The sequence below is a fragment of the Gadus chalcogrammus genome, chromosome 14 (assembly GCF_026213295.1).
Source record: "Gadus chalcogrammus isolate NIFS_2021 chromosome 14, NIFS_Gcha_1.0, whole genome shotgun sequence".
Classification (NCBI taxonomy): domain Eukaryota; kingdom Metazoa; phylum Chordata; class Actinopteri; order Gadiformes; family Gadidae; genus Gadus; species Gadus chalcogrammus.
The window spans coordinates 2,512,790-2,529,085 of record NC_079425.1 but is presented as its reverse complement, the minus strand read 5'-3'; the positions used below and the strand labels follow the sequence as shown (position 1 = coordinate 2,529,085).

The 16,296-nt window shown below is 44.8% G+C and overlaps 1 protein-coding gene across 1 annotated transcript; it reads right to left on the bottom strand.

Annotated features, from left to right (window-relative positions):
• Positions 1–69: 69 nt before the first annotated feature.
• Positions 70–10,000, bottom strand: LOC130403236 (fumonisin B1 esterase-like). The gene is given in 11 exon segments (XM_056607496.1): positions 70–1,544; positions 2,004–2,234; positions 2,695–2,862; positions 5,225–5,283; positions 5,443–5,636; positions 6,445–6,641; positions 7,798–7,905; positions 8,192–8,374; positions 8,377–8,608; positions 9,024–9,309; positions 9,886–10,000. Coding segments are annotated over 10 exon segments (1,794 nt in total). The 5' UTR covers positions 9,303–9,309; positions 9,886–10,000; the 3' UTR covers positions 70–1,401.
• Between the last annotated feature and the right edge of the window lie 6,296 nt (positions 10,001–16,296).

The window sequence follows — 16,296 nt, the reverse complement described above, 5'->3', positions numbered from 1 at the left end:
TTGTCAACAATAATACAAAGATGATTTGGTCCCTGCCTCCGACTGAGCAGGCGCGGCGGCGTGGCACCAAGCAGCCAATCTGTCGCCGTTGCCCCATAAGTTTTAGAGCCATCAGGAAAACGGGGATTTGGTGATACCTCGTGGGCGTCTGCAAAAATAGTCCTACTTACACACGCACATAGATTTATACATCTATTTCAGCCTATTCGTGAATATATCCTCCTTTTTATTTTATATTGCAAATAATCGTTCAGAATACATGGAAATAACATAAAAGAAAGAAAATGGCATGAACGAATTCCATTGGACGTTTTGATTCTGATCTGGCGACATCTGTTGGAGAAGTACAGAACTACAGAGAGGAAACGCACACATGTCTATAAGGTGAACAACTAGGCTGGCCTACTTCTGAAAAGGCCTGAATCTTATCTATTTCATGGTGTAAATGATTGTTGAAAATACAAATAAATAACATGAAACACAGAGATTGGATTTCATTTAAACTTTTAATTCACTCTGAATTATATAAAGTTATTACACGGCTCTTCTCAATGCTGTGGAACGCTCCGTTCACTTGCATGGGCCTTCACAACTTCTGACGGTGAATTAATATGATTTATTATATTTTGATATTTCACCATTGCTAAGCATATAATGATCAAGCTATCAAGGAAAGTGATTTTTTTGGCATCTTTCGTATCAGTCCGTAGGTAGTCCGGTAACTTATCAACCCCAGCGTACTCGGTTTCAAATTGACATCAATGTCTTAACAGACTATTTCTCTGCTGATCAACACTATGAATGCTGGTAAGTAACAAATAAATTGTGAAAAAACATGTAAAGTTAGTATTTCATTATGGCAAGTAGCCGTGTAATAAGCGGGATAATGTAAAGAACGTCGCCGGTCATTATCGAAAATAAGCCCCTTCAGGGCCGGTCTGGCCTTATTTTCCCGATTATGAACGACATTCTATACATTAGCCCTTGCTGCTGGGTCGTAGCTCTGGTACACTTTTAATAGCTTCTGTTTGAGTTTTATGTCCTCCATGCATTTATATTGCATTTAGCAGACAGTCCATGGACACCACAACACTCTGGGGATTGAACTAGAAACCTTCTGGTTTCAAGACGACCCTCTCTACCTCCTGAGCAAAGCCAACATATTGTTATTAGTATAGAGTACACCGCCGAATCTGCTCTTCGACTGACGTCAACAGGAAGTGAGGACACCCCTTTTGACCCAGCAGCTCAGTGTAAACAAGGTGTTGGCAGCTGTTAGTTTGGTTAAAGAATAGTGGTTTATAATCATTAGACAAAGTGGCATGGCCTCAGGTGAGATCAGCGGTGAATCAAATTTGGCGTTTCCACAGGGTTGACCCACAGCCCTGGGTGTTCATCTGGTCAGTTGACCCAGGCATAGGCATCGAAGCCATTGTCCTGCCACAGGCGACAGCGCTCATCAGAGTAGCTCTGGACCACCTTCAGCCGGTTGGACAGGAGAGCAGTGGCTGATGGGAACTCTGGCCACTCGTCCACCATCTTCCCTGGAAGTCGGTACAGAAAGAAGACAGCAAACAATGTTTGGTCGTCGGCTGGTACTTTTAAAAATGGAAAACACGAAACGATACATGTGTTAGTATACAGTATGCAATTACATTTGACATTTAGGATATTTATACGATGCTTTTATCCAAAGCGACTTACAAAGGTTATAGTATACACACATTCAAAACCCGACGGCGGAGTCCATGCATCCAAGGCAGTTAGGGTGAGGCGCCTTGCTCAGGGACACCTCGGCACTCAGAGCCGGGAATGAACTAGCAACCTTGCAGTTTCAAATCACCCCGCTCTATCTTCTGAGCTAAGCCACGTTTGTCCAATAGACAGTCTTCATACAGCATACATTCCTTGGTTCTGATCTGTATATACAGTGTCCGTAGGAACCTTTAAAGGCACATTGAATCCCATGCATCATTTTCATTATTATAACGCAGCAATCCTACTAGTTTTTGCAAAGTGGACGAGGTGGTGTCTGAAGAGGAGCTGGAACTCTGTGTCGTTTGGGGAGCGGCTTTCCTCCAGGAGGGCCCCCAGGCCGTCGAAGAAGGCCAGGGCGTCCAGCGTGTGGAAGGAGAAGCGGCTGGGGTAGGGCACCAGGTCCTAGCCCGAGGTGTTCACCGCGCTGGACGGTGTGTGCGTCACCACGTAGCGATACACAGGACTGCTCAGGGCCGCTGGGACCACACAACACAAGGCGAGTCAGTTCACAAAGCTCTCTGCTACGACGAGTGACTCAACGATTGTGACAACAGATTTGACAATGAATGATTGATAATGAATTAGTAGTGCTTTAAACATCCGTTATGTTTACATGGACTTTAAACATTAAATACAAGTAAATAGCATGAAACACAGTTTGGATGGAGGGACGTATATGGTGATAACAACTAGGCTGTCCTACTTAAAAGGCCTGAACCTCAGCTATTCCATGGTTGAAATAAATATAAAAAATGCAAATAAATAACACAAGACTCAGAAAATGGTACTGCTTTCAACTTTAATTCACAGTGAGTGAATTATAAAAGGGAATTGTGGAAATGTGGATATGCAAATGTACATAATAAAACTGTTTTACTCCATGACTCACTTAATGAGTTTGTATAGTGTGTATAATAGTGGGTGTGCCAGGCTCACCTGCTGCCCTGGAGGCCTCCTCGTTGCTGGGGCAGGTCACCCTCATGTCCGACACCATGGTGGTGTAGGCCCGCTCAGGACAGCGGTCCAGGGTGGGACAGGGTGCTGAGCTGGGGTAAAGGTCCAGAGCGTCCTCGGGAAGGTCCTCACCGAAGGGTTTCAGTTTGTCTGAGTGATTCAGAGCAGAAGTTGTTACTAAAAAAATTCAAAGGCCTGAATCCTTCCAAGGCTACCGGTTTTGACAACATTCCTGCCAAATTTCTCAGGGATGCTGCTGAAATAAACACTCCTGTCATAACTCATCTTATAAATGTATTTATTACAAATAACCATTTCCCCAATAAATGTAAGGTGGCAAGAGTGATACTCTTATATAAAAAGGGGCTCAAATCTAATCCTGGAAATTTCTGCCCAAAATCTATCCTGTGTTCAATTTCAAAAATTGTTGAAAGGATCATTTATGAGCAAATAGACGGGTATTTAGCAGAGCAGAACCTCTTATTTGACTTCCAATCAGGCTTTAGAAAAGCCCATTTCACTGATACCTGTCTGCTCTATCTTACAGACATCATCAGCAAAGAGGGGGATAAGGGGAGTTTTTGTGGCATTGTGTTAATAGACCTTCAAAAGGCGTTTGACACAGTCCAGTATGATATCCTCTTGAACAAACTCAAAGCCCTGGGATTTTCTGATACATCTCTCCAGTGGGTTAGGTCAGAAAACAGGTGGTGGATGTGGAAGGGACCTTGTCCTCACCACTTAAATTAACATGTGGAGTTCCACAGGGGAGTATTTTAGGTCCTCTCTTCTTTTTGTTATATGTGAATGATATGCCGTCAGCCATAGATTGCAATCTGTTTTTATTTGCAGATGACTCTGCTATTCTAGTGTCTCATAAAGAGAAATCAGAGGTGGAAAGGCTGCTTAGCGTAGAACTCCTTAACCTCAGTGCTTGGTTGACAGATAACAAGCTGTCTCTCCACCTTGGCAAAACAGAGTCAATTCTTTTTGGTCCAGAGACAAACTAAGAAAGTCTTTGGGGTTTAGGGTAGTAGTAGGTAATGTTGAAATTACGGCCAAGGAAGTGGTCACTTACTTAGGCTGTATATATTAGACAACAAATTATCAGGGGCGTTTATGGCCCAGAGAGTTATCTCAAAGGTGAGCCAAAGGACTAAGTTCCTGGCAAGAATATCCAGCCTCTTGGATAGTAACACTTTGAAAACCCTAGCTGATGCCCTTGTTTAATGCCATTTTGACTATGCCTGTACATCTTGGTACACTGGCACTACTAAAGGCCTCAAAGACAAGCTACAGATCTGTCAAAATAAACTGATCAGAGTGGTCCTCAGACTCCATCCCAGAACACATCTTCTTCCTGACCATTTCTCCAGTTTTAGGTGGCGCAGAGTGGAGGAGAGAGTTTCCCAACTCAAACTTTGTTTAGTCTACAAGATAAGTAATAACCTGGCACCCAAATACCTACGACATTACTTTTCTAAAATTAGTGACACACACAATTAATCCACCAGGGGAAGTTCCACTGATTTCAGGCTCTGCCAATTTAAAAGCTGTATCGGAAAGTACTATTTCCTATACTCAGCAGCTGTCTTGTGGAATAGCCTACTTTTTAACTTTAAATTGCTGTGCTCCTCCCACTTTCATTTTAAATCTTCAATAAAAAAATGGTTACGTAACTTTAAATCAAAAGATCCCTGAAGTACTAGGAATATTGTACTGTCTGTGTGTCTGCTTGTCTGTCTGGGAACTTATCCTTTGTTTTATTTATTTTATCCCCCCCCTTTATTCTTCAACGTTGTAGTCCTTGTGCTGTATGTTTGTTCGCCATGTTTTAGTCCGTGTGATATTTCTCCCTTTCCATCTAAAGGACCACAATGGAAAAAAGCCTTTGGGCTTTAATGTGTTTTTTAATCCTTTTGAACACTTCTGTTAGTTGTTGTTCAATGAAGTTTTCAATCAATCAAAAAGACAGAGCAGGCAGAGAAACGTTGGTCAGAACAAGGCAATAGCAACAACTTGAATCTTGTTTTTCACGTCCAAAAATTACAAAATCTGGACACATCTTTTTCTAGAAGTACAGGATTTTTCTGGAAGTACCTTTCTAGAAGAACAGGATCCCTTTATAAACAGTGCACTTTGCTTTTCTCCAAAGTGTCATAGATTGAATAGCAGAAAACATTCACCGTACAAAATGCATGTTTGTATTTGCTGATTAAAAATGCGGGTATCGCATTGTCCTGCGTACTGCAGTGAGGGTTTCCATACGCACTAACAAATAATCCCCCGTCCCCTCCCTTGTCCGTTCCATTTGGGAACATGTTTGGTAAAAATGTTTTATTTTGCTTGTTTCATATAATTTCATTAATTAATTAAGGGCGCCACCAGAGGGCACCCCCAACACATTTGCCGCCCTAGGCGATCGCTTAGGTCGCCTAAGCTGATCGCCAGCCCTGCTGATAATCATACCTATTACATTGTATACAGGAAGGCAACTCATCAAGGCTCTCACCGGTAACAAACCACTGGTAGTCATCCCAAGTCCAGAGAGAGATGTTTGCAGAAGAAGGGCTAAGGGGGAGAGGAAGAAACATATTCTCACTAATGCAGATGGCGCACACAAACACACACACACACACACACACACACACACACACACACACACACACACACACACACACACACACACACACACACACACACACACACACATCAGCAGAGAGTGGTCACCTAAAGTCCGCCTCCTGCTCCGTCGTGCCCACCACGATCGGCACGTCGTTGTAAAATCCTCCTCCTCCCTCCGCCGGGGTGTCAGGGAGGACATGTCCGTCCACGACCACCAGGGGGCCGTAGAATTTCCCCTTGGTGGGCAGGTCCATCATGCCGTCTCCTGCCCAGGACGGGTACTCCTCCCAGGGGCTGGCCTGGCGGAGGTACAGCAGTGAACACAATGAACGGCAGGAGGTGGAAATGTACGGTGTACAACGTAGACGCCATGGTTCATTTCGAAAGGAAAATTCAGATGTGGTGCAATGGGCGACGTCCACTAGGATGTGTCAACTTATGAATAGTGACAAAAAAAAAAAAAGATTTTTTTTGATGAACACTTTGATTATGCTGATGTATTTTATTTTATTTTTTTTATAACTTCTTACGATGAGTCAATTATAATTTTTGGGCTCTGAAGTTTATTAAAAATGTTTTGTGGACAATGTTACATTTAGATACATATGTGCATGTGGATATGTAGGCTACATGTATGGAGATATGTTTCTTTGTTTATTTATGTTTTAAGCAATGGACCTTTGCAAGCCTTTCTATTTCAGAATGCCTTCTTTGTGTAATGTCATGTGTGATGAGTGGTGTTTGTGGACAATGTTAATGAGTAACTCAATTCTGATATGCATGGATCCGGATGGTTTGGGCCCAAGACATCCATGGACTGTTAACCCCACCAGCCTAAGATTTGTACCCGTAGCACTTAAATTCATGTACTGATGTGATGTACTGTATGACTGCAACTGATAAGAGGCAATAAAAAGAAGTAAAAAAAAATATATATATGTTTTGTGGCAGTGTTAAGCAATGTTCAATGTTAGCAAAATTGTAACAATTACATTGAACAGAAAGGTGGCTTAAGTGGAATACAATACCAGTAAAGTTAATTGTGAAAGAATTTTTATTTTGTGCCTTTATTGTATTGCTGTGGTTGTGTTTGTCTGTGAGTCCGACCTGTAGGATCTGTGTGACGGACAGACGTCGGAGGCAGGCCAGGTCGGTGCAGTCCGTCTTCCGCAGGAACACCAGGTTGTCTGCCTCGGCCTTCGCCAGCGACGCGTTTTGAACCGTGGAGCCGCTCATGACCACCGCGGCGCTGAACAGACCCTTAGCCAGGGGCGACTTCAGCAGAGTCCACACCGAGGTGCCCCCTGACACACGGGGTCCAAAACACACACGCTTTATTACACAAATATCAACAATCAATTATCATCATCTTAAGTCTCCATCGCACCAGTACATTACAAAAACACTGAATGTACACAGTGAAATAATCCACATGCTATATCTACTATTAAACCCAAGACTCCGAAAAAATGTATAGGCAAACAATACAATTGATATGTTATTATATCTCAGTTTAAACACTAGAAAGGGATGGACGTTTTTTAGAAACAGCTACTAGATGTATGTGATGTTAGTGAATCCAGCACTTTTGTTGACTTTTTTTATTTTTTTATGGTCTCATGCTACTCCAGGGGGACATCAAATGCCGTTTTGCAACTTTGCGAAGAGCAGAGAACTTCAGGAAACTTTGTAAGTGGAAGGGATGCACACGAACACGTTTCTATGAAAAAACCTTCAGGTTTGTCAAAGACCTCTTCGTTATTGAAATGAGCGGAACCCTGAAAACTCCAAAGCAGGAACTCTGGAAAAGGTCCACTGTGACACGAAAAGGCATGAACAGCTAGTTATCCCACATGACATCCCACCTAGTCAACCTCCTGAATTCCACCTGGAGACTGGCCCTCCAAAATGGAAAGAAGCAGAGGATACAGTACGGCGCGCAAGATCAGCATCAGCCCCTGGGCCGAATGGAGTACCATATAAGCTTTACAAGAACACAAATAAATAAATATTATAAATATAGAAATACAAATACAGAATTACAAATAAATAAATATTTATATTATTAATATAAATATTTTCTTGTCTATTACTCACGACATAGGTTTAAAAACTATTAATTTCAATAATTTCAAATTTCAGAACACTTCTTTCAGTAACTCATTTAAACATATTTGCACTGGGAGGAAATGCCCAAAACAGAATAAAGTGCAACATTTTTTTTCAAGTGTGCCAATGATTATGCTGCCACGTGCCAGTGGTGGCACGCGTGCCTAGGGTTGCCGACCCATGACCTAAACCAACCATAACCTTTAGGCTGTTCTGACATTCCACAAAACCACCTGCCCTGGCAGTTTACAGCAGGTTCCTGTAGTGCTGCAGTTGATCCAGTGTTGAATCAACTTGTACTACAATGTCCCAGGTTAAGTTAGGAGAGGTATTTGTTGTTGAGGTTCATACCAGAGCTGTGTCCAAATATGGTCACGCTCCCTGGGTCGCCTCCGAAGGCGTGGATGTTCCTCTGAACCCACTGGAGGGCCGCGATCTGGTCCATGAAGCCATAGTTCCCTGGAGAGAGGAAAAGTGTGCCAAAGCTGGAACATAACCACCACTGCATGACTTGGTAAATACAACACTGATTCCACGTGAGTGAGTGAATCACGATTGGGAAGCATTTCATTAGTCACATACCTCTTTGCATCCCGAAAGAAAAAAATAAATCAAATAAAACAAAAAACTTCCTAGCCCTGCAGTAAGCAACCGAAGTGTTGGTTGGGCTGCCCTCCCTGTCTCCTAGCCCCTGTTCCCTAGCCCCCTATCCCCTAGCCCTCCTAGCCCTGCAGTGAGCACCAACCTGAGGTGTTGGTGGGGCTGCCCTCCCTCAGAACCTCCAGGGCCAGGAACCCCAGGGCACCCAGCCGGTAGTTGAAGCTGACGTAGACCACCCCCGTCTCATTGGCCAGCCGGGCCGAGGGCGCGTACCCGGGCTCCCCCCCGCTGAGCGAGGTCAGGTACCCCCCGTGGATCCAGACCACCAGGGCAGAGCGGCGTCCGGCTCCAGCGAGGGGGTCCACACGTTGAGGAACAGGCAGCTCTCGCTGCCCACCCTCTGGCCGGCCCGGGCCCGGTCCCGCTGGGGGCAGACGCCGCGGAGGCGGCTGGCGTCCCCCACCCCGGTCCACCTGGTCGGCCTGGCCGGGGGGGCCCAGCGCAGCCGGCCCGTCGGGGGGGAGGCGTAGCTCATGCCCCTGAAGGAGTAGGCCCCGTCCTCCTGGAGAGGAGAGCGTGACAGTTTCATTTCCCATCGTAGCTTGGATGGTTCACCCTCCAAAATGGCGTCTCGATATATTGCGTTTCAGTTGATGTGTCATTATATCAAGGTTTTTTCATAATATTTTGATTATTTTTATCACTACTCTGGTGTTTTATGATCTAGTTAATTCATTTTTATCTGTTGTTTATTTATCTGTTTATATATCTTTATTTATAGCCATTATTTGTATTGTCTGTACAGAGGGCCTCATTCCAATGAGTCCTGGCACCTGAGGGATCTGTCTGTATAAATAAAGGTTGCATCAACTTAAATCGATTTAAAAAACAGAATAAAACTAAATTAGCGAGTGCTACATTAGTATCACACATCCCCTTTGACTCACCCATTTTCAACAACATGAAAACAGACTCACGTGTCTCCCCTCGAAAGCCCCGACATCAGTGGTGACCCGGGCCAGGTTGCGTGGCATCGTCTGGGACACACCTGGCCACAGTGGCCAGAACAGGTACGCGGACAGGCCGAGCGCGGAGACCACGGCCAGCCCGATGAGCTTGATCCAGCCATTAGAGAGCACCAGCAGGGGGATGACGTAGTTCCTCCGCCGGACGTACTGCACTTCCACCTCCTCCTCCTCCTGCACCAGGTAGAGGTACTCTGCCCCCTCAGGGATCTCAAAGGTGTCCTCATTCATCTCCGCTCTGTGCGGGCCATTGGGGACGGAGAGCGACCGTTACTTTGGGGAATAATGATGCATACAAAGGCGACGTGTGTGACAACTCACAGGGACGACCAGTATGAGAAATACACACACCAGCACCCTCACAGAGACAGACACCCACGCACCCACGCACCCACGCGCACGCTCGCACGCACGAGCACACACACACACACACACACACACACACACACACACATACACATATATACACGAGCACACGTACACGCACCACGTGGGTTTGGGTTAGGGACAACCCAACTGAGAAGCACGCACGCACACGCACACACAGACAGCATTAGGGAAGATGTTTTGCCATTTCATTTCGTCTTGTAAAGGCTGACCCTTAGAGCAGTATATCATTGTTAAATAATGCGATATTTTTTAGGAACTAATACGCATGTAAACAGAATAACAGTACCACTATGCGCCTTCCGTTCCAATGCTGTTGCATTGTCTGTCTCCACGACAGCTTCCTGCACGTCTTGTTTGGTTTCGCATTAGCGAGATAGAAAGTGACATATTCTAACTTCGTGTCAGGAGTTCAACTCAAACTCACCATTTCAAGAAACTGACGCACATGCGATAGACTTTAAAAGTCGCGATAACAACGGATCCAAAGTGACGCACTTATCTTCTGCTGCGCGCAGGGAGGGACAAGGAGGGCACATTGTGCCAAACTCCAACCTTTAAAGAGCCAGTGCACATCAGCGCTCAGGGCTGCAGCGTGTGGTGGAGGCGGGGCCATGGTGCAGAAAACACACCAACAACGTGTTGTTATAAATGGTTGCATTGGGGAGTTGTTTGCAAAGTAAGAGCTGATCATTTGTTTATTAAGTTATTATATTCTTTTTACTTAACTTTGGATAATTTGATGGTCGTTGTCAACAATAATACAATTCAATTACACGTTTTTGTGGTCTCTAAAGATGTCTAGTCGTCTGGGGTCATGACAAGATTGTTCAATAATTATCATTCAATTCAAGCACTACAACGTTGATGTTTAAATGACTATGCATACTCTTGGGAAATAGAGTACAGGCAACATAGGATTTATCTTTTGTCAAACATTTGTTTGACATTTGCTGTTGAAAACAAAGCACTGACTTTCAATGTGAGAAAGAGTCATGGGTAGGGGAGGGTTAGAGAGGAAGAAGGTGGAGGAGGAAAGTGGGGATGTGAAGGACAATGAGGAGGAGAAATATGAGGAGGAAGATGAGGAGGAGGAAGGGGAGAGGGAGGGAGAGGAGGCGGAAGGAGAGATATAGTGGTGAGAAATTCAAAGTGAAAGTGTCAAATATGCGGAGGAGGAAGGTGTAGATGGCAAAAAAGAGTAGAGCAACAAATGACAAAATATGAATTAGGAATTTGAAAAAGGTAGGATGAGGAGGTAAATTTGAGGAAATATGTGTAAATTAAGCAGGAAAAGATTAAACAAAAGAGGAATGGAAAAACAGTAACACTAGAAGATGGAAAAGAGGACTTTGAAGAGGATCACATGCTTGATTATCACCAGAACAATCCAGATATTGTCCCAGATCAAAGCAGTCCCATAAGAGGATTAAGGTAAACTACTGTGAAGCCAGAACGGCCATAATCCCTTAGTTAAGTATAAGGAACAATATTTTGTTCAACCTTAATCTTCCTAAATCTTTTCATTCTGATTAAACTGTGAGTATGGGATTAAGAGTCTGTCGACTAGCCTATATGCCTTGTCTTTTGTTTGCTGGATCAAACCAGTCCTGAATGCATGTTTTTAAGGAAGGAGAAATGCTTCCCCTGTTTATCTTCAACACAAGGTGACGTTACAGATTAGACACTGCGTTTTATTATAGGCGTGTTGTGGATTATCAACCACTAGGGGGGGCTGTATGGAGCCCACAATCAGAGAGAGAGAGAGAGAGAGAGAGAGAGAGAGAGAGAGAGAGAGAGAGAGAGAGAGAGAGAGAGAGAGAGAGAGAGAGAGAGAGAGAGAGAGAGAGAGAGAGAGAGAGAGAGAGAGAGAGAGAGAGAGAGAGAGAGAGAGAGAGAGAGAGAGAGAGAGAGAGAGAGAGAGAGAGAGAGAGAGAGAGAGAGAGAGAGAGATCACGCAAAAGCTACCACTTCGGATGTTTTTCGCTTCAGCGAGTAACTGGGCTCTATTCCTCATCTTGAGTATCAGCTGTTTCCAGAGTCGGATATCAAGGCGGTGAGTAGACTGAGTGTTTGATCGCTTAAAGAAAACTACCAAATATAGATATTGTCTCGCACTACAGAATCATGAGTGAACCAGTAATGCTTTACGTTATTTCATTCTATCGGTTGGCTAAACTACATAATTTATCCTTGGTTTGGTTCGGTTTGTCTATGTCCCTAACTTCTAAAAGACACATTTCTGAACAGTGCAAAAGCGTGTCCGAAATGTTTGCCACAACATTAAGCGAATCAATGAACAGATCAATGACGTCTTCATTAATAACTTCGGGTCTTATTGTGCATGTGGAAGATAAGCGTTAATTTGTTCTGCATGGTTGCTTATCAAATCCTGCCATTGTGTCTAATTTCCCGTTGTGCATTGCGTTTACTCTGAGAATTAGGCTACATAAAGACCCCGGCTCAACGCAAACACAATAGTTCACATTTCAAAAGCAACCATCGAAGCAATCAAAGTTAACATATCGTTAAACATGAGTTCTCACTTCCGTCACACTATAACATAACCACTGACCACAAGCAATATGCATAATCGACTATATTTCACTCTCTGTAATCTTCACAAAATCAATTTTTTTTCTGATTCTTGGAGAGGTAGTTAACAGCATCTATGGATATAATGATATGACCCCCCTGCCCCACTCCTCATGTTAGGTCAGCAGTTAACATCAACAAGGAAGATTGGTTTTGATTCTAGATTGAAGCTGGGATTTGCACGCTGTACTTTGCTCTTGTATCTCTGCGCACTGACTGCACTCAATGGTAAGTAGCTTCTTGGTGAAAGATTGCTCAAATACCGTGGATTAGATTAGTGTGTGCGCAGCCTCTTTTATCCATGCCCCTGACTCAGCATCAAAGCCTTTTCACAAACGATTAGTTTATAAAGAATGAGTGATTCTGATTTACCTTGAGAAGCAGCGCTGTCATGGCTCTCGGTTAAACATGTTCCACATAACAAGCCTCATCGAATCGGCTGTAAAGAAAAAATAATATTAAATTTCACAGCAAAACAAACACTTTACTTCAAAATATTTCATGTGTTAGGCCTGCAGGCCTTACTATATACAAATGTAAGCATATCGAACACTTTACAATACACATACAAAACGCTTTACAATTAAGCTACATAGTTTAACCATCAATTAACATCTGTTAATGCGGTAATAAGCAATGTTATATAGCATAAGCATAGGGATTAGGAGTAGGCTACTGGGTTACGGTTGGGTGTTTGTATTGTAGTTCAGTTATTGTTAGTTAAAGTTACTGGTTGCACTGTCACAACCTCTCCGATACTGAGTAGTGGGTTCGGGATAAACCTGGGTAACCCTGGGGGTTAAACCGTTTAAGACAGGGGTGCCCAACCAGTCGATCGCGGTCTACCAGTAGATCGCCGACAGATCCCAAGTCGATCGCGAAGGGGTGAAGAAAAAAAATGAAATTAAATTTGCGCGGTAGCATATACGCGCGGTAGCGCATGTGCTGTTAACAGCAGTTGAAAGCCGTCAACAGTAGTTACACACTCCTAAACGTTGGCATGGCTGAGGGGAAACAAGCTAAGACCTACCATTTTCACCCTGAGTGGGAGGAAGATTATTGATTATCGTTGAGAAGGTGCCGTGCGCAGACGGAATGAAACCCCCATTGAAGTCCGTAGGTTCACGATACAACCCCCCCCCCCCCCCCCCCCCCCCCGTCACAATTGTTCTCTACCCCCCCCCCCCCCCCCCCCCCCCCCGGCTTGAAGGTAGGTTTGCTGGTAGATCTCGGGAGGTTGGCTACTTGAAAAGTAGATCTTGGGTCAAAAAAGGTTGGGCACCCCTGGTTTAAGAGGAAGCAGGGGGCAGATGACTCTGTTGGTGTATCCATCTGTTAGCTAACCGTGAACAATTTCAACAAGAACCCCCATAGCATTGCCATCAGAGTACATGATGAGTTCATACACACACACACACACGCACACACACACCCAGGCTCAAGACACAAACCCGCACACACACATGCATTTCACCATGCTCTCGTGCACACGTGTCCTCCATCATGGTGTTCCCGCTGCGCAGATCAGCGTGAGAGCGCGTGTTATACACGTGGACGCGCTGCCCTGGTTGTCTCGCTGAAATGCACCGGGAGTCTACTCTACTGGCGGTGTGCGCCTCTCCAGAGTCCGCCTCTGATTGGCAGCCTGTTTAATTGTGACCCCATCTTTGTGAATAATACATGCTCTCCTTGCAAAGTGGGCTGATGAAATATTAAGAGGTCGAGCGCCTGCTAGTACGCATGTCGATTTTTTCTTCCCGAGGACACACGTCGCGGGCAGGAGCAGGAAATCAAAGAACGCTGCACCCCCTCTGCAGGGTGAGTTGCTGTTCTTTGGCTCGGGGGCAGATTAAGTGTAGCTACCCGCGAGGAATCCTGTGTTCTTCACTTTAACTTGGCATGTCTGTGTCACACAGTTCCTATTTTCTCCTCTTGTCTCTGCTCCCTCGTAAATCCGGCATGTTTCAGATACGATACACAACGCTTTATTTTAAATGGCAACAACAACAAAATGCGTCAGTGTCAAATGTCGCAACTCACAGGGACGACCAAATTGAGAAACACACACACTATCACACACACCTGGCACACACGCATCACCCACTCACACACAAACGCACACGCACACGCTAACACACACCTGCACGCACTCACACAGAGACACACACACACACACACACACACACACACACACACACACACACACACACACACACACACACACACACACACACACACACACACACACACACACACACACACACACACACACACACCAGTATCTTATTTTCCTTTCCATCGAGGTAATCTCTGGCATCAGCCACAGAGTATCAACACATGAAGAATCCTTGTCAATCCTTCTGTGCTGTTTGCCTACCTGTCCTCACTCAGCCTTCTGTCTACACACCGTTGCTATGTATACCTCATTGTGGTTTTCATACTGCCTTATTTTGCTTTCACTTGAAAAAACGAAAAACACTGAAAGGGTAAAAAGTATAGGTGGTAAACTAAAATGTACCATTATTATCGGGCACGCGCATGCTTCATGAATGAGCGTGTGCGAGAGAGAGTCGCATCAAGCCATCGCCAGGGCGCTGAAATGATCAGAATGGTCCCCATCCCCAGCCCACTGACAGCTGGTACGGGACAGGAATAGCAGGCGAGGGGGGAGTCACCTGAGCGTGTGTGACGCTGTCCTCAGCCACGCATCGCTGTGCACGCCTGCGTGCAGGTGGGCGGCTGTCTGTTTGATCGGGGAGGCTGAGAGCAGAGCTGCAGACCGTGATTAGTGCGGGTATTGAACTAGGCCAGCACAGGCTGCGACTCACTCCACGGCTGGGCTCCGGGCTTTACGTCAGTCTGGTTAACCCACCGACATGGCATTGAGAGATCGTCTCCATTCGACACCTGTCTTCTACACTTCAAACTGTGATATCGTCTGGGTTTCAATTTACTAACTATACGAAAGACTTGGAGGAGGACGTAGCATGGTAACACTTTACTATAGGGGAACAATTAACCATTAGTTATCATTAGTTATTACTGTGATATGCATTACTTACAGTTAGAAACCGTTAACTTATGGTATAGTAATCTTTGACGAATGGTGTTCGTCTTTACTAATGGTGTTCATGTTAACTTAGGTTATGGTGTTCTTGTTAAATATGGCATTGATTAATCATTCATTATTTAATATGGTTAGGGTTCCCACTAACCCTAATATAATCCCAATGCTTTATAATAATACTTATCAAGGCATTGACTAATGTTAAGTAATGGTTAATACATGAAACCTTATCGTATAGTGTTACCCATAGCATTCTATACCTCCAGTCAAACTATCATCATTTACATTAAACTCATACATAGTCTCCCTTAAATTAGCCGAATGCATTGTGCTAATATATTTTTTTATTAATGACCACAAAAATCAGAGCCCTATCAATCCTCCCCAGAAAGTTTCCACCACACCTGAACTATCGCAGCCCTGCTACACTCGTTCTTACTAATGGGAGGCGGGACAGAAGTCAGCGACGTCTGCGCCTCGTTTGGCATTCCCAACAAGGCCGGCCAGAACAGAATATTGATATGCATTGATATTCGGGGGAAGAATAATGTGAGACCATTTGCATTTCCACCACCAAAGGCAGCGCGGCAACCTTCTTATTCCTTCCGGAAGAGGGATCTCACAGCATCCCGCCGAGGGCAGGGCGAGCCATTAGCATGCGCTGTGTGACGCGGGGAACCTTTAGGGGATGGCTGCTGTGATGTCCCATTAGAGGGAGACCGACCTGCGCCGCCGCTGCAACAACTGAGAGACACACACTCACCGCTCAAGTGAGCACAAGGTAAACAACACGAGGCTAGCGGTTCCCACCGTGTGCGTGTGTGTGGTTGTGTGTGCGTGTGTGTATCTGTGTGTGTGTGTGTGTGTGTGTCTGGGTGGTTTTGTGTGTGTGTGTGTGCGTGTCTGAGTGTCTGTGTGCGTGTCTGAGTGTCTGTGTGTGCGTGCGGCCGTGCGTGTGTGTGTGTATCCGTGTGTGTGTGTGTGTCAGTGTGTGTGCGTTTCTGTGTGATCTTACAGAAGGATGAAAGGAAGCATTAGTATCTTTAAAGATGAGCAACTCTGAAATATTCTAGGCTCTGTACATTCCTTGTGTCTTTTGTTGCACAAGTTACTTTGATTCAATTTCTCTCTCTATTTTAATTCTGGGGCCTGGGGGAGAGTGGGGGTGGGGGGCAA